The following is a 25,371-nucleotide window of genomic DNA, read 5'->3' as shown; positions in this document are numbered from 1 at the left end:
TTGTGTATATATATATATATATATATATATATAATTATTACATGTAAATTTGATGTATATGTATACAATAGCAGTTTTGATTATAAATATATTTATTCTTTATATGAAATTTTACAAAATAAAATAATAAAATAAAATATTACAAATATATTATAAAATATTACAAATTAAAATGTATTCAAAATAATATGTATTATATATTTATATTTAATATATTTTTAAGAACATGCAATTTCTAATAATATCAAATATTTGAAGTATATAATTATACAGTATATGTGCAGCATTTTTATATTTATTTATTAAAACAATTATTTATTTATGTATATTTACATTTATATAAAATCAATTTAATATGCTGACTTAAAATTTTTTCAAAAACAAGGTATCTTAGCAAGCATCATAATTAGGTTGCCTGCCTTTTGGAGCAGCCTCTGCACCTATGATCCCTTACTATACTGCCTCTGTAGGCAGCTCACTGTAAGAAATGGAACAGACCAGGTACTGTATGTTAGTGTTATTTATAAGATAGTGGCTCAGCTTTCTAGCTGTGTAAGCTAATTAAATCCGTGATAAAAGGGAAAAACTACAAGCGCTGTGTTGAACACGGTAGCGCAAAATGTCAACAGGATTAATTTTGCGGCCCATTCCTTTTTGATTTTTCTGTTTCCTCACGGGCCAAGGACTCCTGGGCTGGTCTTTATTCATGCCAGACACAAGGAATGGAGTGTACATGTATGCATATAATACTCACAGGCCTCCCAAAGCAATTACCAGGCCGTACTTGCAAAGTGTGTATGAACTAAAAGACCAGGGCTTGTTCCACGCTCTTGTTTGCTGTGCATACCTAATAGCTGTTCCGGATATGGCGTTTGGGTTGCAGTTGGCCATAACTCACGGCTGACAGCGGAGGTGGGGGTGCGGGGACAGAGCAGGCGCTTCCTAGCTAGAGCGCAGGATTGTGTGCATTAAACCTCTGAGCTCCTATATGGCCTTGGAAACATTCCTTACATTAGTTTATATCATTTAACGACAAGGGCAACATCTGTAATTTATAAAGAATGAGTTTTATACTCAGCAAGACTAGACGAGATGCACTAATGTACACATGCATGCATGCCAAATGTTTCAATATTAAGAAATGCAGAATATGTCATTGTTGGTTATAATCTTAGATTGCTTTGTCTCTTTTCCAGTGGCTCTCACCCTAAAGTAGGGCTGCACGATAAATCGTATTTTAATCGTGATCATGATTTCTGCCTTTAGTCGGTTTATTAAGCACATTCGTCTGTGACACTCTCCTGCTGTTGTTTTGTTTTTGTTTTTGTTTTTTGTTATTTGTTTTTTTATCTTGAAAACATTTGATTTAAATTTGGCATTAGCATTTTCTTGCATTGGTAACAAGCCCTCAGAAGCATACATGGTTGCGGTTGCCAGATTTAAAGAGTTTAAATCCCCCAATCAGAGATTGTTTTTCAGAAATCGATACATTTTCTGACCAGTGGTTGCCTTGATCTTCCAAAACTTGCAACCATGTGCTCTCTGTCATTACGGAAAAAGCAATGGCGAGCTGAAAACTGCAAACATGTAATTTGTAATTTAGTGATCTCCTCAAACAAGTGTTATACAACCAGTATGATTTCTTTCATGCAGTTGTTTGCTGTGACTAAATCTGCAAGCAAAATATATAAATAAATTGTGCTTTTGTAAAAGTGCATTAATTCTGATGAAATGTAAAAAAAAATGAATTAAACAATAATAATTGTGTTTAAAAACCATCATAATATATTTGTGCAAAATAATCATGATTAACCATTTAACCATTATCGTGCAGCCCTACCCTAATGTCCTAATTTCACCTCTTACTAATGGATAGAAGTTGCAACCCTGCTGACTGTGACCTCTTTCTCTTCTTTCCTCTTTCTTCTTTTCACGCTCACTCTTATTTGTTGCCCATTCAAATATCTTCAACCACCCTTTCATCCTCTATTGGGAATCCTCTATGATCACATCATCTCAGGGTTTTGGTTTTGTAACTTTTGAAACAAGCATAGACGCAGACCGCGCACGGGAGAAATTAAACGGTACAATCGTAGAGGGACGCAAAATTGAGGTGCTTTCTTAATCTAACTATCAATACCTCACCATCCCCATCCCATGAGAACATAAGCACTTTCGGTTTAATGGAACATGCTTGCGCCCTCTCATTGCATCCCAAACGCTCACTCGCTGTGTGCATGCTGCATGTTTCATGTGTCTTTGGTTTTGTGGATAAGTATTACTTGTGACATATGTGATAATTATTGTGTATGTGTGTGTTTGATTCAGATTTGATTCTTTTTGCTTTGATGTGTATGTGCAATTGTATTTAAAGAAGCTTTTGAACTTTTTATCATCACTTACAGTGTGTGTTAACCATGCTCCATCTCTAAAAATATACATTTTATTTTCATCTCGAGATATCAAAGGCCTGTCAGTGTAACTTTAAATCCCACTTGTTTATCCCAAACAGCCGAGGTTTATTTCTTCTTTCACATGTCTTGCTTGAGGACACAGTCTCTTTTTCTCTTTTTTTCCCCTCTTCTCCACAGGGCTATTAAGATTTTCTATAGGACAATTAAGATAATTCATGTAATGCACAAACAATACCTAGACCTATATATCAAGGGAGAGTCGAGGCCAGTTGTTTCCTCAAGCTAAATGACCTCCATGGGCCCTGTGGAACGGAAAGCTATTAACGCTAATTAACATGAGGGTGAAATACTAACATGGCTTCTGTTGCCAGCGGCCATGTTTAAATACCTTTGGCGTCTCCCAACAAGCTGCTTGGCTTTGCTGTGTGTTACTAAAGTCCCTTTAAGGCAAATCAGTTCGCTCGGCGGCCATCTTGGTAACATCCCTGAGTGGATATTTTCTGTGTAGGCAGCAGGCATGCAATTGCAGCTTCTATTTACTTGAAGGCCGAAAGCTCTGTGAAGATTATATGTTAATGATATAATAAAATCAACAACGGTTTCATGTAGCTCAAAAAAATATATAGATTTTTTTCAGGCTGGTTCAGCTACAGTGCATGTGGATGTGCAAATAAACCAGCCGCCATAAGTGTTCTGATTCCATTCATTTTCTGGTGTTATGTGTAACCTGAAGAGCTTGTACGATATGACTCCTCCTTCCTGAGGTTAAATTTAGTGCTCATGAAGCCGTCGCCTCAGGGTTGTAGTGTCTGGGAATATGTAGAACTGTCTAGACAATGTGGCAGATTAAATTGCGGAGAAGGCCTCAAGGAAGCTCCCTCAGCTTGGCTAGTGGGGAATTCCAATATACTCTGGGTGTCATTAAAGCCCATTTCCAGAGTTGCTCTGTTTCATTACATGTTGAACCAGATGTCATCATCCAGCTCTTCTACAAACAGCCTGGATTAGACCCTACATCCAGCAGGAAAACAGAAGATCAGAGCTTGATGGATCGCTTTCATTTTTAGCATCTCATAATTTTTCAACTGATAATTAGCATGTGAATGTTGTTTTTTTTACTTTTTACCGAGAAGCATGAACCAGATTTTTGTCACACTCATGCCTGTGGCATATGTGCCTGTATTCATTATGTGTTTTGATTTGGGTTTTGTTTCTTATATCTACTTATTCTTCACAGGTAAATAATGCAACGGCACGAGTAATGACAAACAAAAAAGTGGCCAACCCATATACAAACGGTAAGAGCTTTTGTTTTTTTTACCGTGAAAACATTCAGTGGCCCCAAATGTAGTTTTATGCTTAAAATGTATGAATTTCATTATCAAACCAAGCAACATATGCACAAAAAAGGGCCTAACCCTAACAGTATTTCTAATGTAAAATATCATTTAAAACCCAATTCTATATATTTTTTATAAATAATTATATAAAATTATAATTATAATGTTTTTTAATTAATTTCAAACACAATTATTTATTGTTTTATAAATAATTTAATAAAATTATATTTTTATTTTATTTATTGTTTTTTTGGTACAATTTTTTTTTAAACATCTTTTTGTTAAATGTTTTGTTTGATAAATGTGGGCCTTTTAAAATATAAATCCCATTTGGTTTGATATTTAACTATGAATAACTATTCTCATTCTTTATTTTCATTTTGGACAGTATAAATAATTTTTTAACTATTTATAACCCAATTCTTACATTTTTTTTATTATTATTATTTATTTTTATAAATAATTATATAAAATTATCATTTGTATTATTTTTTTAAATAATTTAAAATCTCCTTGTGAAATGTTTTAGTTCTTTAAAGGAAATCCCACTTGGTTTGATATTTTGTTATCTAATGCAGTTTAAAGTTTGCTAATTCTTTTTAGGGCTTCTCTTTTAAACTATCGTCAAGTATAATATGAATGATGTAATATCCACTTTGTTTCCCGCTAATAAAGGGGCTTAATGTAAAGAGTGATCTCTTCCTCTACAGCTCTTCTTACGCTGTTCGGGAGCTCCAGGGGGAGAGCTTAGCTGATATGGATCAGGGTAGAGAGGTGGCTCATTCAGCACAGGGGTCTTGGTGGGGTCCTGAGCTCTTCCGCTGGTGCTCGTTCCTTCAGACTGCAATGGAGAGAGAGACAGAGAGGGAGAACAAAATAATCAAATATATCAGCAGTAGTGTTAGACCCCCCAGCTCTACTTCAGTCACAGCCAATGGGGAGTGAGAGGAGGCTATTTTACAGCCCCCATCTATCACTGACAGCACACCGGACAGCACTCACTACTCTCTTGCTCTCTGTCTCTCATTCTCCCACTCCCTTTCGCATCCTATATTTCTCGCACTCTTCCGAATGCCCCGATATTGCCGCCCCCTAACTCCTTCAACTTAATGTCACCTTAAATATTTTCCTGTCATATCACATCTCCTCCTCTCCCTCCTCCTCCTTTTCTTTTGTTCTTTCCTCCGAGTCTCTACAGTTTCTTTTCAAATTCCCGCCAGTTCCTTGAATTAATCGGCGAAAGATCGAGAAACAAACACTCCACAGGTCAAGGCGATAAGCATTCGCAGCTAATTCTCTCTTCCCCTGTGTATTCCTCTACAGGCTGGAAGCTGAATCCAGTGGTGGGAGCTGTCTATGGTCCTGAATTTTATGTAGCTCTACAGGCTGGAAGCTGAATCCAGTGGTGGGAGCTGTCTATGGTCCTGAATTTTATGCAGGTAAACTGCATTTGAGTGTTGTGGTCACAGGGCCCCGCTCGGATACTTACTTTGATTCACTGTTCGTCAGATATGCTTTGATTTCTAGATCAAATTCAGACACAGGCGCTTCAGAGAGACACTTAAGAAATTATTTTAAATCGCGGCCCAGTTCTCCCATCCCGCACGGTGCATTTGACAATGCGATAATCAGCCAGGCCATCATTTCCCACTGAGATGAAACTGGTACGGACTGTTTTCTGAACCGCAGATTAGGAGCTGTCTTTGTTTGACTGACTTGTTGTCTTTTTTGTGCTGTTGTTTGCCCTCTCGGTCTTTGATTTCTTTATTGCCCTGAGTTCTTTGAGCCCTTTGCATCCTAATGAGGGGGAAATGGTATTACAGTATTTCATTTGGAAGAAGTGCTGAGCACATAGCAGCTCTTTAGAGGCCTGCCTTTTTGCTCATTAGACTAAAATCTGTTCATTTCAGGACAGCTTTACAGCAAAACTCTAATAACCATCAGTGACAGAAAGCAGTCGTTTATCATTTTTATCTGACTTTTTCCCCCTCCCTTTCCTCCCTCCCTCTTTTGATTCTGGCATGCATAAACGCACAATCCAACGCAGCCATTACACGAATCGAATGCGTGCGATGTGCATATATGCAAGTAAAAATGCAAATATGCTAAGCAATCCGGTGCTTGTAAAATGTTTATGCATGCTTTGACCCCTAAGTATGCTCTGAAACATGCATGTGATTCCTTCTCTAATCGCAACAAATACACCTCCATGCCTCCCATGTGAACATACACCTTCCCAAAACATCCCATCAAATCAGATTTACCCTGGTCCGGCACTTCAGCGACTTGGCTCGGGGAGCCGGTGTCGCTTGATTTATTGGATGCTAATTTTTCAAGTCGTCTTAACATGCCTCTAAAGTTCGCCAAGCCTAAACGACACCATATGCCTCCTCTGTTCCCTGGGGGGCGACCGGAGGAGAAGCGACAAAATGGAAATAAGATATAGATTTTGCTTACTAAATAAGGAACCTTCCGGAATGGCTGAAACGGATGCCCACGTGTTGCCCCTCGTTTCCCTCCCACCGTTCAAAAAAGAGGGAAGCTTTCACGTGAAATAATTATGACGGCATTTAATGTACTTTGTTGGGGGAAGGGGCGGTGCTGAAATCGAATGTAAAGGTGATTAATCACTGTTTATCAGTCCGAGTTTCTGTGCGGGAGATCAGCGGAATTGGGCACCATAAATCGTGCGCTGCTGACAGCGCACTCCGTCTCCATTCGTCCGGGTGCTACAGGTTTATTGTCCTCAAATCCCATTCAGGAGAATGACTGATGAGGGCCGCCGACTGCCTGCTTTTAACCTCTTCCAGGGAAGTCGGGCTTCTCTCTTCCCCGTAAGACTCCCTCCCTGGCTCTCATTTCTCCACTCCTCTAACTTTTCACAGCCTTCTCTCGACATATATCGCTAATTCTATTTCTCTCTTCATCTAAGCCTGGGGTGTTTTCCATCTGCCCTTTTCTTACTCACTCACTCTATCTTTAAATCTCAATATCTTCCTTCTCTCATTTTCCCTCAGTCTCTCTCTCTCTCTCCCTCAGGCTCTTAACTAGCACTCTGTAGCCAAAGCCAAATTAGAGATGCAGACGCGAGGCTGAGGCGCTAACCGTGCACCGGAAACTTAATTGTGTAATCTTAGGGTCATTTTTCCTACCTTGCTCAGTCCAAACGGGCAGCACGTGCATGAAGGCACAGAAAACATAATATTGATTGATTGACAGCTCTCTCAGCCAGTGAATTCGGTCCATGGCAGCATGTTGAGACAAACGCAGCCAATAAGATTAAAATGCAAAGTAGAGAGCAATACATTTTCATGTTTTAAATAAAGATGATAAAATATTTTCAGGGATGTTTGGTTCCAGGCCATGTGTGTCTGATCCAGAAAAATCATTGGCTCAAAACGTACTGTACACAAGTACGTAAACCCAGACAGTTTTATTTCAACACAAGTACTCATTGCATTCTCAGTGTTGCCACGAGAGGGAGCTATAGCGGGCATTAGCTAGCTGCCACCTTCTACGTTTATACAGTCTACTACTGTCATGGCAGAACTCTGAGAATCGATTTGAGCAATTTAATTAGTTACATTAATTAGATACATAGGTAAGCTCATAAAATGTTATAACTAGCTATTAGAATGACAACACATCCAGTTGAAAGGGATAGTTCCCCAAAAATGAAAATTTTGTCATCATTTACTTACCCTCATGTCGTTTCAAACCTGTATGAGTTTCTTTCTTATGTTGAACATAAAAGAAGATATTTGAAGATTGCTGGTAATCAAACCGTTGATGGAAGTCACTTCTATGGAAGTCAGTGGGGACCAACAACATTTGGTTCTTCAAAAAAAAAACTCTTCAGAATATCTTCTTTTTTGTTCAACATAAGAAAGAAACTCATACAGGTTTGGAACGACATGAGGGTGAGTAAATAATGACAAAATTTTAATTTTAGGGTGAATTATTCCTTTAATAGTGTCCCTTAAATGAGGTCTATGGTTGACACAAACTCAAGAGAATTTCATGTTTTCCTACAACATAAAATACATAAGTAATACCCCATGAGTGTTTTTTTTTTTAAAGTTTTTTATGTTTCTTAAAGAAAGTGGTTGCTAATGCTGAGGATATTAAATGTCATCATCCTGAACATAAGAACTACTCACTAGTCCACTTTTACAGCCTTGTTGTGTTCATGCTCACGCTCTTGTAAACTACTCTAACTCAAACTCAGAAACTCAGAAATAAATATATTTTTACTTACTTGTAGATTGTATTTAGGCTTCAAAATTTGTAAAAGTTGTGTTCATTTGTAAAGATTATGTTGATGAACACAGCATGTAAGAATCATAAACTTGCAAACTCTGCAGTATTTCAAAAGACAATGGAAAAAAAATCCTATGGCTTTTTGTAGAGGGAATCAGAGTGATGCTCACTTCTAAATTGATCTTCAAAAATGCGTCATCCCATCAGCACTTTAACTTTAGCGCCCCCTAGGTTTATTACCACTACTACACCCCAAGAACGTAACAACTTGAAGTATGCAAATATTAAGTATATTCAAGCATTCACATCTCTGTTGCACACTTGTGTAGAGTACATTTGGGGCCTTATATTGAAGCACTTAATGGTGCACCTATGTGTGTGCACTTCTTTAAAAGAGCTGGAGCATTGTGGGCATTTTGCGCTTTTTCAATTATAAAACCACTCAAATAGATCCATAATTTAAATTAAGCAGTCTAATTACAATATTAGAAGTATCGGGGGAGGCAAAAAACTCCCTTTAGTTTAGCAATGGTGTAATTTTCCTCATGATATGGGTTTATCGGTGGTCTGATTATCTAAAGACGTTTCACAATAGCACGCAGTCTGAGAGGGGCCCTCACCCGGCGATTTCCAGCCGCACCGTATTAAAGGAGCCAGTCTTGCAGTAAATGAAAGAGTCCCAAAAGGGTAGGGGATGTAATTGCCCCCACACCTTCATCCAGACAGCCCAACGGGACGCTTTCCAGCACTAGAGATGCCCCTGTGTAAACCCAGATAGATGCAGCAATGTGTCAGCGTCCTTATCAGTTTAAACTGTAGATGTGCAGATGTGAAAGGTTTCGACCCTCTCCACCTTCTCTTGTGTTGAAATAACAGGGGCGCACGAGGGCTACACGGATTTATGCTCACGTACACTTTTGCCGTTGTGTGTTTCGGAGGCTTTATGGAGTGTCATAACTGGCTGGAATGATTTATGGCTTATTATTGAATCGGTGCTGCGTGCAGACCCATAGCTCATTATGAGATTACATTTATGTACGTCATGGCACACATAATGTACACACACAAAATCAAAGAAAATATAAGAGCATTGCCCATGACTGGAATTCGGGATAAATTGACCATGGCCTGGCATATATCAGAGACGACCACTGTTTGGCATATTAACACCGACTCTATAGCTTAAAAGGGACAAATTAAAATGTCAACGGCTCTGCGCTATATCAAAACGAAAGACCAAACGCCTTACCTTCAGCCATCTGTCTTTCTTTTTCTTCTGATGAAGGGGCGTGCCGTACCTCTCCACCACTGATTGGTGTGTCGCATACAAGAGGTTTTATTGTTTGTTTGTTTGTCTGAGAGGAGATAACAGAGTCAAAGGGAAATTATACCAGCACTTGTGAACCCCAGGGCCAAAAGTTTGCTGAATGTGAATCGAAGAAGTCTTTACACCAAGGCAGTGTGCTAAATATAGTATATACATACATATATATGCTTAAAATAAACCCAGCTGACCTCATTAAAAGTGGTAACTTTGACACAAATTGACTATTAACTGAGTGCTGCTTGGCTGATGTCTGTACAGTAATGATCAGGAGGAGGCACAGGTTTTGTTTGGGGACATGAAATAACTGAAGAGGGCTGTCCTGCTCCTCTGAGACTCAGGGTAGACAGCGATAGTGTCATCGGTGCATAAATGAGAAAGAGAGCTTTGTGGGCTGCACTGCTGGGCTGGGTTTTGCTTGCACAGTACTATGGGTAATTATGGCGCTGTCATTGACTCATCAGGGCCATACTCAGTGACGGTTAAAGAGAGGCTTGGGTGTAACATGTTCTTGATTTCACTTCTTTTTTTTTTTTTTCTTTTTTTTTACTGTTTTGCTCATTTTCCTGATGTTGTCTTTTTATTATGTAGGTTTTTCTAGAATTCTCAAATATGTTTTTCTAATGTCTCGTTCTCTCATATTATTTGGGTGAATCTCACACTCTCAAACCTGTCAAGAACATGCACAGGTCATATGTCACAAAACATTATGTGCAAATGAATGGAACTGCACACTTAGAAAATTCCAATAAACAGGATTTAAATAGAGAGTAATGTTTTCCAACATCCAGCTCCTTCACAATCTGAGATGTGCAGTTTACTTCAGATTTTTGTGCTGTTTTTCGGATCCTGCACCAGTATTTATCTTTTTTTTTTTTATGTGCCTGCATTCTTTTGTCAATAAATGAATAAATGTTTGAACGCTATGTGTAAGATCATTAAGATTTAAATCAAAATTTTCTTTTCTTTATGTTCTTTGTAATACCAGAAATCTCATTCTTATTAAATCTTAAAAATAAATAGTACTTGCTATACTTCTATTAATTAATGCTGAATTCAATTAAAAATTAAGTAAACACACTCATTAAGTAAAACATGGATGCAAGAAAAAATGACAAAGCAAAAAATTTAAATATATATTTTTTTTTTTCTTTAGATTTTGGGGTAAAATGTAGTTTGAAATGTAGTCTGTTTAAAAAGGGTTAATATTTTACAATAAAGTTCATTAGTTAACATTAGTTAACAACTTTAGTTAACATAAACTAAGAATGAACAATCCTTCTACAGCATTTATTAATCTTAGTTAATTTCAATTTCAACATTTACTAATGCATTATTAAAATTGAAAGTTGTGCTTGTTAACATTAGTTAATGCACTGTGAATTAACACGAATTAACGATGAACGACTGTATTTTCATTAACTAACATTAACAAAGATTAATAAAGACTGTAATAAATGTATAGTTCATTATTCGTTCATGTTAGTTAATACATTAACATACATTAACTAATGGAACCTTATTGTAAAGTGTCACCAAAAAAGTGTATTTATACTTAAAGTCGTCCAGTCAGATTAGAGCTTGTGAAACTGAGAAAGAGCTTTCCATTTTTATGTGCAATATCCATCTAATGGATTGCGGGCAGTCTGCGGGTATCTGTGGCCTGTGAGACTGTGTGAAATGTGACCTGGACATGTTTTCACCTATTTATTGTTACACACACTGTTTCAAGTTTCATTCTGTCTGTTTCACTTTCACATCCGTGTATGTTTCCTTAACATGCATAAAGCCTGATTCTCTCTCTCTGTCTCTCAACTCTCTGCCACCTCCCCCAGTCTTGACCCTGTGTTGTCCCTGCTCTCCTCCAGGCTGGGGCTGGCCCCAGTGGTGGCGAGAGGCTGGGGAAGTGTGTGGGGGGAGAGAGATGAGGGATGGCGCCAGCCTGTGATTGCATCTCTAAACAATCCTCTCCATCTGCTCTCTCAGCCCCGCGTGCCAGCACCTTGTGTCTCACCTACAACAATCTACCATCTCCCCGCCTCGCACACACCCCTCCAGAGCAGGAGAGCAGCCAGACACACTCACACACACCCCACGCTCAAGCTTTCAGAGATAACCACAATAGAGAGGCTTCCCCAGACAAGGGATGCCTTAGCGTTTCGTTCTCCAGGTGCTCAGATTAATGCTAAGTATTCAGTTGCATTCAAGTATTCAATAAAACCTGGAAATTTTAGTTTAGAGCAGTGTGGTGCTTCCCATTTGGTGTGGATTATTTTTAAGAATTTTGCATATTGTTGGGCCTGTGCTGTTTATGCTCTCATTTAATTCTTCATGGTAACTTATTTATTGCGTCAGATGCACAATATATCTGTGCCACACTTGATAGCACAGAAGTTGATATTAGTGTTTTGGTTTTTTTTAAGATTACCTTTGCCATCATGTAATGATCACTAAAGCTTAATCTTTAAAAACTCTGAAAATGTAAAAAATATTTATTAATACTGTTAAATGTAATCTTTAGCATGGATATCCAATTTTCATACTGTACATTATAATGTTGTCCTCCTAAAATTCCCTAATATAGCATTTACATAGTTTTTTTTCTGTAGAAGATTTTAGTGTTTTAATATAGATCATATATATTTTTATTAATTTAATATATTTATTTGTTAAATATTTATTATTTTAATTGAATTTTAAATATGTTAATTTAATATTTATTTTAATAATATTTTAATAGACATTTTTAATTATCTGTCATTAACATGAAAATAAATATCAGCCAGAATTGTAATATTGATGAATCAGTTGATCCACAAGTAACTTGCAATTTTATATTCCAGCCACAAATGTTGGCAGTAAGCCCAGAAATCCATATTTGTCATTTGTTTAATATTTTTATTAACTTAATATATTTATTTTAATATTTGTATTGTAATTTTATGTTATTTATTTTTAACATACTATTTTAATATATTTATTATAATATTTTAATGTAACTCCAATATTGATCGTTTATCAATTATCTGCCATAACAAGAAACTAATTAACAGCTCGTCACTTCCTCCACAAGTAACGTGCAATTTTATGTTTCAACCATATCATCAGAAATCTCAGAATTCAATAGTGCACCTTTAATAAATATCACCTTTTGATTTTGAATGACATTTTTGTTTTACTACTGGAGGATAAACACACTTTTAACTGTATCAGGTTGCCACAAATCTGGGTCCTGAAGCAAAACCATTTGAGAATCACTGGCTGCATCATGCTGCCATGCTTGATGTGTTGTGCCAACATGACACACCGTTTGACATCCGTCTGAGTTGTTTTAAAGCATCACATTTTAGGATGACAGTGTGTTGTCACACTACCAACTGAAAGCCGATTGTCGGTGACAGGTGTGCCTCTTAGAAGCAAAAGCTTATGTCACCTTCTTTCTTCTCTCCTTTTCTTCCAGTGACAGGCTTCCCCTATCCCACCACAGGGGCGACGGTGGCTTACAGGGGCGCCCACTTGAGAGGCAGAGGTCGTGCCGTCTACAACACGTTCCGCGCCGTACCTCCACCCCCTCCCATTCCTGCTTACGGAGCGTGAGTACCCCTTCACCCAGAACATACACATACAGCATCTGCAAATGGCTCGCTTTGTTTCCATCCAAGCCTGAGGCCGTTATTAGGTAAAATTCAGCACTTAAAAGTGCTGTTATCAAAGGGCCATTTTCGCATTATATGTGCTACCGCCTTAACCTGCAACATGACCGCTTGATGGCTATAAAGTGCGTTACACTCTAATGGCGTGCCCTACCGGTTTTCCCCAGTGACAAGACAGAGCAAAGCCCATTATAAAGCAACATTGTTTTTCTCTAAGCACAGAAAATGGCCGTCTTTCCTAATCTGCTCAATTTTTTCCCTTCCTCACAGTCTGGAGTGCATTGTTTTGTCTGCCGAATGAATGCATCGCTGCATAATTTATTTTATTTTCTATACAGCGCTAAGAAACTCCATGGATGTTCGGCACTGATGTATTGTGTTTTGTTATTTCTTGTTGTGTTTTTGCAGTGTGGTTTACCAAGATGGCTTCTACGGTGCTGAGATCTATGTGAGTATGCTCTGTTTTTCCCCATTCCAAAATGTTTCTGTAAAAGAATGCAACGTTGAGGACATGGCGCTCACGTAGCTCGCGTTCAGCTGGTGCTGAATCTTTCATAAGGCCAAGGGTCAGCTCAGGTCACCATGTGCAAATCCACCAGGATGGCCGTTTGTGGTGTACTAAAAGCCTTGTTGGCATCCCTTGTGCATACCGTTACATGGCACAATGAAATCGCACATGGCTCAACCACTTCCAACTTGGCTTCCTTTGAAGCCTGTAGATGATCTCTATGTGGAATACAGTGTGGAATGAACCAAAAACGAACCCCCCTACGCACTTAACATCTCATTCTTCCACATTTTATCTCCACCGCTGCTTGGTTTTGCTCTAAGTGGGTGGAAAATCATGCCTGATCAAGTTGATGAAGTCGACGTTACAGTGTTTTTGTTTTAATTTATGGCACACATTTGATCCGCCTTTCCCTCAGCTTCCATTTAAATACAGCCCAAAGGCCTCACGCTACAGCCCGAGATTGTGCCCAGGCCCTATTGTTTTTGACAGGCCGTCAGAACGTATTAGTCAGTCAGGTGATCAGAGAGCGTGCCTCCCCTTCCCAGGATTATTTCACTGCATGAAAAATGGAAATTAATTCAACATTTAGATCTAAACCAAGACAAATGAACGTCGACGTAACTGCAATGCCTTTACCTGGCATGCACGATAGTATGTTTGCCGCCAAGTTTGCAAACTCGTAGCCAGGTCCGTGGCTACAGTCCCAGATAAATCTCAAAACGGTCGAACGGATTTTGACGAATGCACGTAGTACGTTTGCTTGCCAATAAAGTCAGAATCCTTCTCTGTGGACCACCCCATCAACTTTTCGAAGTAACCCGAAGTTTAGATAACTTATGAAGGAATAGTTAAAGTAAAGATTACTCACTCTCATGTTATTCCAAACCTGTATGCTGACTATTTAATCGATCTTCACCATGTAACTTGATGTTTTCTTCACATACAATGACAGTTTGTAGTGATCAGGTGCTGTCAAGCTCTAAAAGAGCACTGATAATGAAGTCCTTAAGACTCATATTCAATATATACACTACCGCTAAAAAATCTGGTGTCAGTAAGATTTAAAATAATAATAATAACACTTTTATTCACCTAGGATGCATTACATTGTCTGTAAATACACTTATAATGTTGCAAAATATTTCTATTTCAAATAAATGCTTAATGTTTTTTTCTTACATTCTATTCAACAAAGAATCCTGAAATCAAAAATGTATCACGGGTTTCATAAAATACTGAGCAGAACAACTGTTTTCAACATTGATAATAATAAGAAATGTTTCTTGAGCACCAAATCAGCATATTAGAATGATTTCTGAAGGATAATGTGACACTGAAGACTGGAGTAATGATGCTGAAAATTCAGCTTTGCCATCACAGGAATAAATTACATTTTAAAATAGATTTGAATAGAAAAGTTGTTTTAATTAGCAAAAATATTTAACAATATTTACTGTATTTTTGATCTTTTAAACTTTTAAACAACACTGTATAAGCCTTACAAAGTGGCTTTGTGTAATGAAAAGTTGTAAATTAAGTCGTTATTCACTGGTTTTCTTCAACTCTGCTGTGAATCTCAAATATGCCTTTAATGGTGCAGGTTGGACATCAGTAACCTTAAACATTACTGGTTTTCAAATGTCCCCTAACCAAATGCCAAAATCTCAAGTATGACATTTTACAGTGTTTTTATGGCAGGCAATGATCAAAATCTTGAAAAAGTATTATTTTTAATATTTATTTTATTTATTTTATTTTAATTTTTTGAGTTCCACAAAAAGCAGCATGCAGGTTTGGAACGACATGAAGCTGAGTAAATAATGACATAAATATCATATGTGGTTGATCTATCCCTTTAAATCCATCTGTGTGAGCCGGAATTAGGAAGCTGTAACTTCTACAGAATCCATGTACACAATCTTCTGTGACCTGATTTTTCTTCGACTCCAGTAGCTAAACATTTGATCTTAGCAGAGTAGCACCGGACATTAATCCCGAGCTGAAAAATAAATGAGCATCTATAATTCAGCATGCAGTCCTGTATCTGTGATGCCTCAGTCCTGCACGAGCTCTGGCACCACGATTATTCACATAATGTACCAGTGATGTCAGCGTGCAAAAATAACAAAGAGCGGAGCTACGTTTCATTAAAACAGACACTTCAATAAACACCCCAGCCACTTAGATACTCGCTCACAGCAAATAAATACCCCGTTGTTTAAAGCTTGGCATGTTTGGAGTGTAAGCATTCACAAAACGTCACCCCGAGAAGACTAGCAGACGACGCTCGGTTCTTGCGGCTAACAGTCTCGGCTAATGTCATTTGATGCTGCTTACAACGCGCCTATTAATAGCTAGCTTGAATGGAGCAATTAATAGCTTTGTCAGATGTCATCTAATGCTTATACAAGCAATATTTAGTGTTGTCTTGTGCCGTTCTCCAGCCACGGATGAGCACGTTGTGTGTGTCAAGACCGCTCCCCTGGGCATCGAGCCAGGAGACTCGTATTGGCCAGCCACATTAATTAAAAGGCCCCTTCAATAGCTTCAGCCAAATCTTCCATTTGGTTCATTCGCAGTAAGCAAACATTGACTGATTTTAATTGTTTATACCAGATTGCCACTTACCATGCTGATCGATAGTTGCCCAGCCCTGCCATTTCAATTGATGGGATTGATGCACACTGGAAAGACAAGCCGTTGGTTGCACCGCTATTGCTGCACTCAGCGTAGATAAGTGAAGACGCTCAGAAGGTTCGCTTTCGGACTCGGGCTGTTAGGCATCTATGTCGAGATCTATATAAAGAGCTAATGCAGTCAATCTGACAATTCCCCATTAAACAAAAAGGCTTCACAAAAAGCTGTATTGGCAAACTAAATACCACCTAAATCACTCAGCGTTGATTTTAGTGAGCATTGACAGGCCTTTTCAGCAGCACTCTTAAGGTTGTAACTGAGCTTTTGGGATTCACTGCATTGTTAGGATCTGCAAAGAGATGGGATAATGTATGAACAGTTCAGTTGTATTGTAGACAGATGGTTCTAAAAATTTCATGTCACCGATGCCCTGCTGTTTGCATGTGTCTGACGGATGCCCTTATGTAATTGACAGGGTGGCTATGCAGCATACAGATATGCCCAACCAGCCGCAGCAGCTGCAGCGGCCTACAGTGACAGGTAAGAGTCTTGTGCTTTCTGTCTGTCTTTTATCACTTAGTTGATGCTTCAAGACCCAATTAAAACAACACTGGTTATTTGGGTCTATGTATATTAGACTTGAAGGCATCTAAATGCAGTTTTTGACAAAACTTTTCACTGAGATATCAAAGAGTGAACTATTTCTTAATGATCTAATTGAAACCATTTGAGGTGAGGAAAATCAAAATTTTTGAGTACGAATGGAACAAGCTATCCAGGTTCAGAGACAATTAAAAAAAGAACACAAAAATGTATTTTTCAGGCTGCTGAGGTTAATGCAGAAAAAAGAAATGAAGCAAAAAGAAAAAAAATGAATATTAACAAAGAATTTGTTTTGGCTTCCACACAGTGATAGTAAAAGCCATTTATTTAGACTTGGAAATAAAAAAAAAAATTATATTGCAATTGCAACAATTATATAGTATAAATGGATGTTTATACATGAAATTATATAAGTGCTTTTAGATAAAAAGTCCTGCCCTGTTTCAAAAAGAAATCTGTCAATATACTGTAAGAAAAAAAATGCGTTTATCAAGCCACTTCTTTGGGTCTTACCTCATTATTTGACAAATTTAGATTAAAATCATTAACCTTTCTCTGATTTCAAAGAATGATGGTTATGAAGAAACAGACCATGGATTTTAAGGCCTGGCAGGACATTATGCACTGCAACTTTGAACTGCATTTGAGTTCTGAAGTCATTCTGAAAAGTGTTTTCCTCCGCCCTGAAAGCCCGGTATGAGTTTACAGATCTGCTCTCTTATTGAACTGGGTTAAATTAGATCATTTAGACTTTGCTTCCCTATCTTTGATACACTCTCGCCCTTTAAACTTGAATTCAACCTGAATTTCCGTAACCACTTAGCTTACTCACTTCAGGCCACAGGGTTGAGCGTGTATGTGTGTGAAGACGAAGGTGGTGCAGGGTTGTCAGTAATTTATCCAGGACCTGTGGGGACCCTGTCAGGTTGGATCAGGCCAGGCACTGGTTTAATCTAGGCAAGATTGAGCGTGTCAGTGCTGATAAGGCACGGCCCTGCCTGCCAGCCTGAAGAGCCCAGATAATGTAAGATTTATCAGAGCCAAGCACAGATCCACATCAGAGCAGGTGACAAGACTGGCATTCCACCACACTTATTTCAGCCCCCTTCCCGCATCCCCTCTTTCACTCCAACTCTCCTTTTCTCTCTCTAGCTCTTTCTGCATCGCTTGTCGTTCAGCGCCTTGCTTTCACATAAGCCAGCTCTGCGTTTCGCACTCTAATTTGATATGTCATGGCGGAGGGGTTTTAAAAGTAAGTGTTTAAATGACACAGACTCCTGAACTCACCTCTTAAGAGAGTATTAATTCTCTTATCATTTACTCACGCAACTTTCTTTCTTCTGCTGAACACAAAAGAAGATATTTTGAAGATTTTTTCAAACGTTTTTGTCCATACTATCAAAGTCAGTGGAGTTCAAAATAACATTAGATTCCATTGACTTCCATTGTATGAACAAAAACAAACACTGGGACATTTTTCAAAATATATTCTTTTGTGTTCCCCAGATGAATGAAAGTCATATGGGATTGGAGCAACAGAATGATGAAAGAATTTTTAATTTGCATAGCCTTCCTTTTAAAAAAAGATTGCTTAAAGGGATAGTTAACACAAAAATTAATGATTTTGTGTTTCATCTCATGTTGTTCCAAACCTGTATAAAAAAAATTTCTGCGGAACATAAAGGAAGATATTTTGAAAAAAACATTTTTTTGTCCATACAATGGAGGTAAATAGTCACCAAAACTGTATGGTTATGAAAATTTTTCACACACAGGAAAAACAAAATGGTGTTGAAGTGATTTTCATTCGGAAAATTTAGAAACAGCAAATAACACGTTGAATTAAACATGACATTTTGAAATAGAAAAACTGAAATAGTATTTTGTTGAAAAAAATACTCCAATAATTTTTGTTTACAACTACGTAAAAATCTTTTTTACACTGCAGTATCTTCTTTTGTGTCCCTCAAAAGAAAGAAAGTCACAGAAGATGAGTAAATGATCACAGTATTTTCATTTTTAGGTGAACTATCACTTAATTATCAAATAGAAACCACTTTAAAGGAGAAAAATCACTCTTTTTGAATACAACTAGCTATCCAGGTTTACTTTGGAGTGGGTCATTCCTGCTGCCCGGTTAAGCTGCAGGTTAAGTAGCCCGGCCCGGCTGGAGTGTTACGGGGATTCCCAGCCACCCTCGTCTGCACTGTCTGTCACAAGCAGTTAAAATCCCCTCCGCTCGGCTCTCGCACTCCACTGAGCTGGCCTGACCTTTGATGTTGTAATAATCCCGGACGACAAAAACCTGGTCAGATCCGATAGTATTTCCATATGTAATAGCATGTCTGGGCCCAGGATTTCCCCCCTCTCTCCTCTTTTCTCCTCTCTCAGTCTGTGCCCTCGGCACCCGGCTCGGCCTGCCTTATCTGCTCCCCACAGGCCCTCATTTGCAAGCGTGTGTTTGTAGGGAAAGTCAACAAATGAAGAAGGGAAGTGCTGGGGGTTAATAAATAAATAAAGGAAGAAGTAAGGCCCATCTTGGAGGAATTAGTTCCAAATCGGTACCAATGAAAAGAGTCAGAGAACTCCACCGCCGCCACCAGCCCTGTGCCTCTTTACAGTGCAGCCTGGGTAAACAAGAGAGGGCAAAGGAGCATGAAAAGGATAAAGAGAGCTGTGAACATAAACTCTCTGCCTCCTTCACTCGCTTTTTTAATGCACATGCACAACAACACAAAATCCAAAGCATCCATACATCTCTTTCCTTGCTGGGTCCTTCCTGTTCTGCAGTACTTTTAGAACTTTGAAAGTTTGCTAATGTTGTCATTTAAGGAAGTATTTATAGAAAATATTTTTTTTGTTTATTTATTTATTTAAACTTGATTATTTACTTGCTTACACAAGCATGAAAACTAAATTAATTCATATATTTTTGCATTTTTTTATGTTTGAACTTTTAATGATACATATTTGTGTAATCATATTTCAAATAAGAGTATCAATGAATAGCATAAACCATCACAGAATTGAACAAATCCTTTGCTAAAAATGATTGATTTTTGTGCTATTTCTTTTTCCACCAAAATTTTGTCACTTCCTTTTGTCACTTTTGATAGTTTAAAAGGATTATAACACGAAAAATAAATAATATAGAAAGTATACATGGAAAGTAATGTTGAGAACATAAAAAAACAATTACACGACATTTTGATTAGAGGATTTCTTTTTTTTTAAAAATGGCAACATAAACTCAAACAAAGGTAATACAATTATTTTAGATTCACCCCAATGTTCACTTAATTATTATGTTGTGATAAAAGAATGCTCAAATAATTTCCATCTTTTAAAATTATGAGTTTAATATTTTATCCAGTATGATAGGGATATAAAAGTGTACCACATGTTAGAAATGAGCATGCAATGCTGCTGTTGGTTCTTCATTTCTGTTTTCCATTGTCTTGTCTTTTCTACTCTGCTGTGTTTTTCAGTGTCTTCTCCCTCTCTGACCAATATAACTTTACCACATGCTCATAAGATAAAATACTTTTACTCCAAAACAATAACAGAGCACCTATCACTTTTAACACACTCTTACCTTTATATCGTGTATTTATGGCAAGCCAGTGATTGCATTTTTATCAGACAAAAAGAAAGCGAGGGCAAGAGAGAGGGAGGAAGGGTGTAGTGAAAATGGTTCTAGTTCAAATGAACAGCGTTCACTGGAGCATACCATCTTCTCGAAGCTTCAATGCCCTCTCCGTTTCTTCCTTTTCCTGCAGCTATGGCAGAGTCTATGCAACAGCAGACCCTTATCACCACACGATTGGACCTGCAGCCACATACAGCGTGGGCACTATGGTGAGTCTAGAAACGTGATGCATGAAATATTCATCCATGCCCTAACATTACACAGACCCAAGCACCCCAACAACATACAAGGCAGAGTCCAGTGTAACTATAATAATGCTGAAAGATATAACTGTGCATTCTGTTCAATCTAATTGAATTATGAATAGTATAATTGTAAATATTATAGTACTGATTGAAGGGTGTGCTGTGAGCTGAAGATATGTAGTTGGGGTGGCTGAAGTCTTTAATATTGTACATGATCATATTCATATTCGGGGTCCAAAATGACCAGCCATAAATTAGCTTTATTTATACATACATTATATGTAATTCGTTTTTTTTTTATAAATAAATAATAAATACAAACATATACAATATGATTTTATTGCTCTTTTTGTACATATATATTAGAACAACAACAAAAAAACTAACAACTGTGCAAGCCACAACAATTTTTGATTTATTTATTTATTGGTAAATGATATTACCTTTTTTATTTTAATCACTTTTCTCAGCTACATAAGGAATCATTCTTACAGATTGCAACTGGCCAACTGGCGAAGTGTTTTATTTACTCGCCAAAGCCGATTTATACTTGTATTTGGCAGTTGGAAAGTGTTAATTTTGGACCTTGTTTACATTTGCATTATTAATGTCAGGGCTATAGATATATGTTTATATATTCAGGGACTCATCAGCTGATATATGTGTATGTGACAGTTTGTCAAGATGGATCCTGGGCACTTTGTATCTCATTAAATGCATTGGGGTAATCCAGCGTACTGACACTTGATTAGACCTTCCAAATGAGACACTTTCCTTTGCATATCAGCAAATGTGGGGATCGTCGTCCCGTTAATGTTTGTTTTTAGCTAGCTTTTGCAGCTAACATCAAAGATGAAAAATTCTCAAACTCCTATCTGAACACAAAAAGTGAAAACTCTTTATGATTAGTTTTTTTGCGGCTGTTGGTCGGGACTTTTCTCAAGATTAACGACCATCAAGCGCGTGCAGCAGCGTGCCGAGGGAGATTAAAGAAAAGGTGAGAGATAGAGGAAGAACGACGGGGGAAAAAGAAAGAGAAAAAAACGATTCCATCGCACCCACCTCCCCCTGCCCATGAGGCTTATTGGACAAACACTCTGCCTAAGACAAATGACTGGAATTTACCAAGTCGACATCCGTGTGATTCTCAAAACCGTACTATTCCCCGGTGCAGCTGCTAGCTAAAAGCTTTCATTAATTAAGACCATTTTTTTCCTCTTCATTTACTTAATTAAAACTGTGGCCTGTGTTGCTTTTTTGCCTCCTTTTCTTTTTTTATCAAATTTTCCTCCCTTTCTCAAGACTTCAATTTGCCACGTTAAGGCATAGCAAATATCCTTCGGCGCTCCTCCGGTCGAACGAGGGCCACAGGGGGGCCGAAGTGGGCACTCAGAGTTCTCAGCGATGCCAGGACCGAACCGCTTGTGACTCAAATGAGCAGAACTCCTCTCAGTACTTGCACTGAGCCTGCTGAGAATGAAATGAATATCATTAAATCATATTTGACCAGCAGATCACAAGTAAAAAGTATTTAATAATGAGCCCCTCAGAGGGTTCGGAAAAAAAAAGTGAGTTTGCTTTGCTCTCTGTTAGAACAGAATTCATGCCACGTTTAAGGCGTGTGTATTTTGCAGCTGAGGAGAACGGCCCATAGAGCCTTTGAAGTTTTTTGTATTTGGCAAGAGCAGAGGAGGGCACTACTGCAGTCCGGTTAAGGAGAGGTCTGAGAAAGCAGTGCGTGTTAGATGTCTCCAATCAGATCAACCTGAGGGCCAGACGGCCGTGATGGAGAGGTTCGATCCAGAGCAACTGATGAAACGCACTGGGCTGTTTTAGTCGTTACCTGGTTGATCCATGAAACTCTGAACTCTGACACCCATCCGAGTTGAAATTCACAGCGTAATTTCTTTCCAAACTTGAGACGAAAGGGAAGAAAATTTCAACCACTGTTCACCCCAAAGAATCTATTTAACACTGATTGGGTCCTTTTTGTTTTTTCATCTTTGATGTTGCAGGCTAGCCTTTACAGAGGAGGTTACAGTCGCTTCACACCCTACTAGAGAGAGAATCAATCCAAACAAACAAACAAACAAAAGAAAACAAACACAAACAAACAACCCAACCGCCTCTACGTTCAATAGAGCAAAACGCCTCCGGGTCATAAGCGAACCTTCTCTGAACAGTCACATTTGGGCTAAAGCTCTTCTTATAAACCTGCGGTTATCCAGCATTTCTGTTGCTTGGCTATTGATTTGGAATCTGTTTTGTTTGTATTGAAATGTGTGGTCCGGTAGGGGAGGGGCTGAGTGACAGAGAGGAGGGGGGCCGGAGGGGTGCTGTCCAATGAGTTTTCTCATTTAGTCACGCCGTAGATTTATGGGCATGAGCTCAGCTGATTTATGTGGACAGGGAGTGGGCCAGGAAGTGAGTTTATTTGCCTTACTAAATGGCACAGCAATGAGCAACTTGAGCAAAACAACAGCAGCGCTAGACTCGCATACGTATATTTGCAGTCTTTGCATTAAAGGCCCCACTGAACACCCACTTATTAGAAGTAGCGATGACTGCTATTCATTAAAATATGAAAAGAAAAACCTCTAAGGTTTGCATATGCTATCTGTAAACTACTAATATAGCCTTACTATTTCTTCTCCAGTAAATATCAAAGGGAAATATGGATATAAACATTGATTTACAAAGCTCCGGCTTTCTCTTATGGAGTCTATGATTGTTTACCGATACTATATTGTAGTAGTGTTAAAATTGATAGTTAGCTACATGGACCCTTCATGAAGCATTTCAAGTAATAGGGCACTACTGCAGTCCGGTTAAGGAGAGGTCTGAGAAAGTAGTGCGTGTTAGATGTCTCCAATCAGATCAACCTGAGGGCGAGACGGCCATGATGGAGAGGTTACAGAGTTTCGATACAGAGCGACTGATGAAATACACTGGGCTGTTTTAGTCGTTACCCGGTTGATCCATGAAGCTCTGAACTCTGACACCCACCTGTGTTAAAATTCACATTGTAATTTCATTCCAAACTTAAAACGATAAGCAAAATGAGACAAAAGGGAAGAAAATTTCAACCACTGTTCACCCCAAAGAATCTATTTAACACTGATTGGGTCCTTTTTGTTTTTTCATCTTTGATGTTGCAGGCTAGCCTTTACAGAGGAGGTTACAGTCGCTTCACACCCTACTAGAGAGAGAAAAAATCAATCCAAACAAACAAACAAACAAAAGAAAACAAACACAAACAAACAACCCAACCGCCTCTACGTTCAATAGAGCAAAACGCCTCCGGGTCATAAGCGAACCTTCTCTGAACAGTCACATTTGGGCTAAAGCTCTTCTTATAAACCTGCGGTTATCCAGCATTTCTGTTGCTTGGCTATTGATTTGGAATCTGTTTTGTTTGTATTGAAATGTGTGGTCCGGTAGGGGAGGGGCTGAGTGACAGAGAGGAGGTTCTTCAATAAAATAAATTATTATTATTATTATTATTATTATTATTATTTAAGTAAAAAAAAAAAGAAAAGAAAAAATAAGGAATAATAATAATATTATTTTAAAAAACTATAATCTATTATTATTTTACTATTAAAGTTTAAATAATAATAATAATAATAAAGTTTTTTTTTTTTATTATTTTAACAAAGCAATAAAATCAGCAAATCTGGTTAGTTTCCTCATACGCAAATCTAATTTTATTTTTTACATGCAATAATAACAATAAAATATCTAACAATAACATAATCTAACAGTATAGTACTTGTATTATATTATGTTAATGTATCTTTAAACTTCCTATTTTAAACTAAATCTGTATACAAACACGTCTGCCGGTATCAAAGCAAATATTCATGAAGGAAGGCCTCCAGCAAGGTTTCCTTCAGTTTTAATCTGTTAGATGTCACATAAAGAGCGTACACTTAATCAAGGCCGCTTCTGCTGCTCAGAAAGCATTCTGTAAATAAACATAGTGCAGTAATGTGGAAAGAGAGAACACTTCCCCACTACACGGTCTATTGCACCCTCTAGCTGATGAGATGTCCAGAATCCCACTGCAACAACAGAGGTGACAGGGGGAGCAATTACCGCTCATTGCTGAAATCTCCATCATGCTTATGTTAATATGGAAGACGCAGTCTGCTTAAACATAACTTTTAATCCAATTTTACGATTTTACGAAAGATACAGACATATAACAGACTATAGGTATTTGTAAATTGAAAATACATTTTAAAAACATCCCACATCCTTTGGGAAACTGAGTCATAGATATAACAAGTCATAGATCTTTGGGACATTATTGGTCAAGTCCAAAATGTATGTGGAGGGGAGGCCAGCCTTAGACTTCCTAATAGGAGTGGGAAGATTTAAGATAGTGTGGGGAAACAATTAGGAAAGGGACAAAAATCTGAAAATAATTAATTAATACATTTCTATAAATATATTTTCACACACACATATATACAGTATATATATATATATATTTAAACCGTTCAAAAGTTTGGGGTTGGTAAGGTGTAGTCTCTAATGTGCAAATACAGTAAAACAGTGATATTGTTAAATATTATTACAATTTAATATTGTTTTTATATTTTAAAATATTTAAAAAATATTAAAAAAATCATTTATTTTTACGATGACAAAGCTGAATTTTCAGCAGCCATTACTCCCAGTCTTCAGTGTCACATGATTCTTCAGAAATCAGTATTCTATATCAATATTC

General features: G+C 37.8%; 1 protein-coding gene across 2 annotated transcripts in view; it reads left to right on the top strand.

The window, feature by feature from the left end:
• Positions 1-23,365, top strand: part of rbfox3a (RNA binding fox-1 homolog 3a) — a 418,183-nt gene extending 394,818 nt beyond the window's left edge. Inside the window, exons 10-17 of one of the 2 annotated variants that reach the window (XM_016572312.1) lie at positions 2,021-2,113; positions 3,652-3,712; positions 5,140-5,193; positions 12,799-12,931; positions 13,400-13,439; positions 16,615-16,679; positions 20,522-20,600; positions 22,652-23,365. In XM_016572312.1, coding sequence (XP_016427798.1) covers positions 2,021-2,113; positions 3,652-3,712; positions 5,140-5,193; positions 12,799-12,931; positions 13,400-13,439; positions 16,615-16,679; positions 20,522-20,600; positions 22,652-22,696 — 570 coding nt within the window. In that variant the 3' untranslated portion in view covers positions 22,697-23,365. The remainder of the gene's footprint in view (positions 1-2,020; positions 2,114-3,651; positions 3,713-5,139; positions 5,194-12,798; positions 12,932-13,399; positions 13,440-16,614; positions 16,680-20,521; positions 20,601-22,651) is intronic. The other variant, XM_016572313.1, reaches the window with a different exon arrangement.
• The last annotated feature ends 2,006 nt before the right edge of the window (positions 23,366-25,371 follow it).

This window comes from Sinocyclocheilus rhinocerous, unplaced genomic scaffold (assembly GCF_001515625.1).
Source record: "Sinocyclocheilus rhinocerous isolate Xijiao unplaced genomic scaffold, SAMN03320098_v1.1 scaffold140, whole genome shotgun sequence".
Taxonomy (NCBI): domain Eukaryota; kingdom Metazoa; phylum Chordata; class Actinopteri; order Cypriniformes; family Cyprinidae; genus Sinocyclocheilus; species Sinocyclocheilus rhinocerous.
This window is presented reverse-complemented; position numbering and strand designations above follow the sequence as displayed.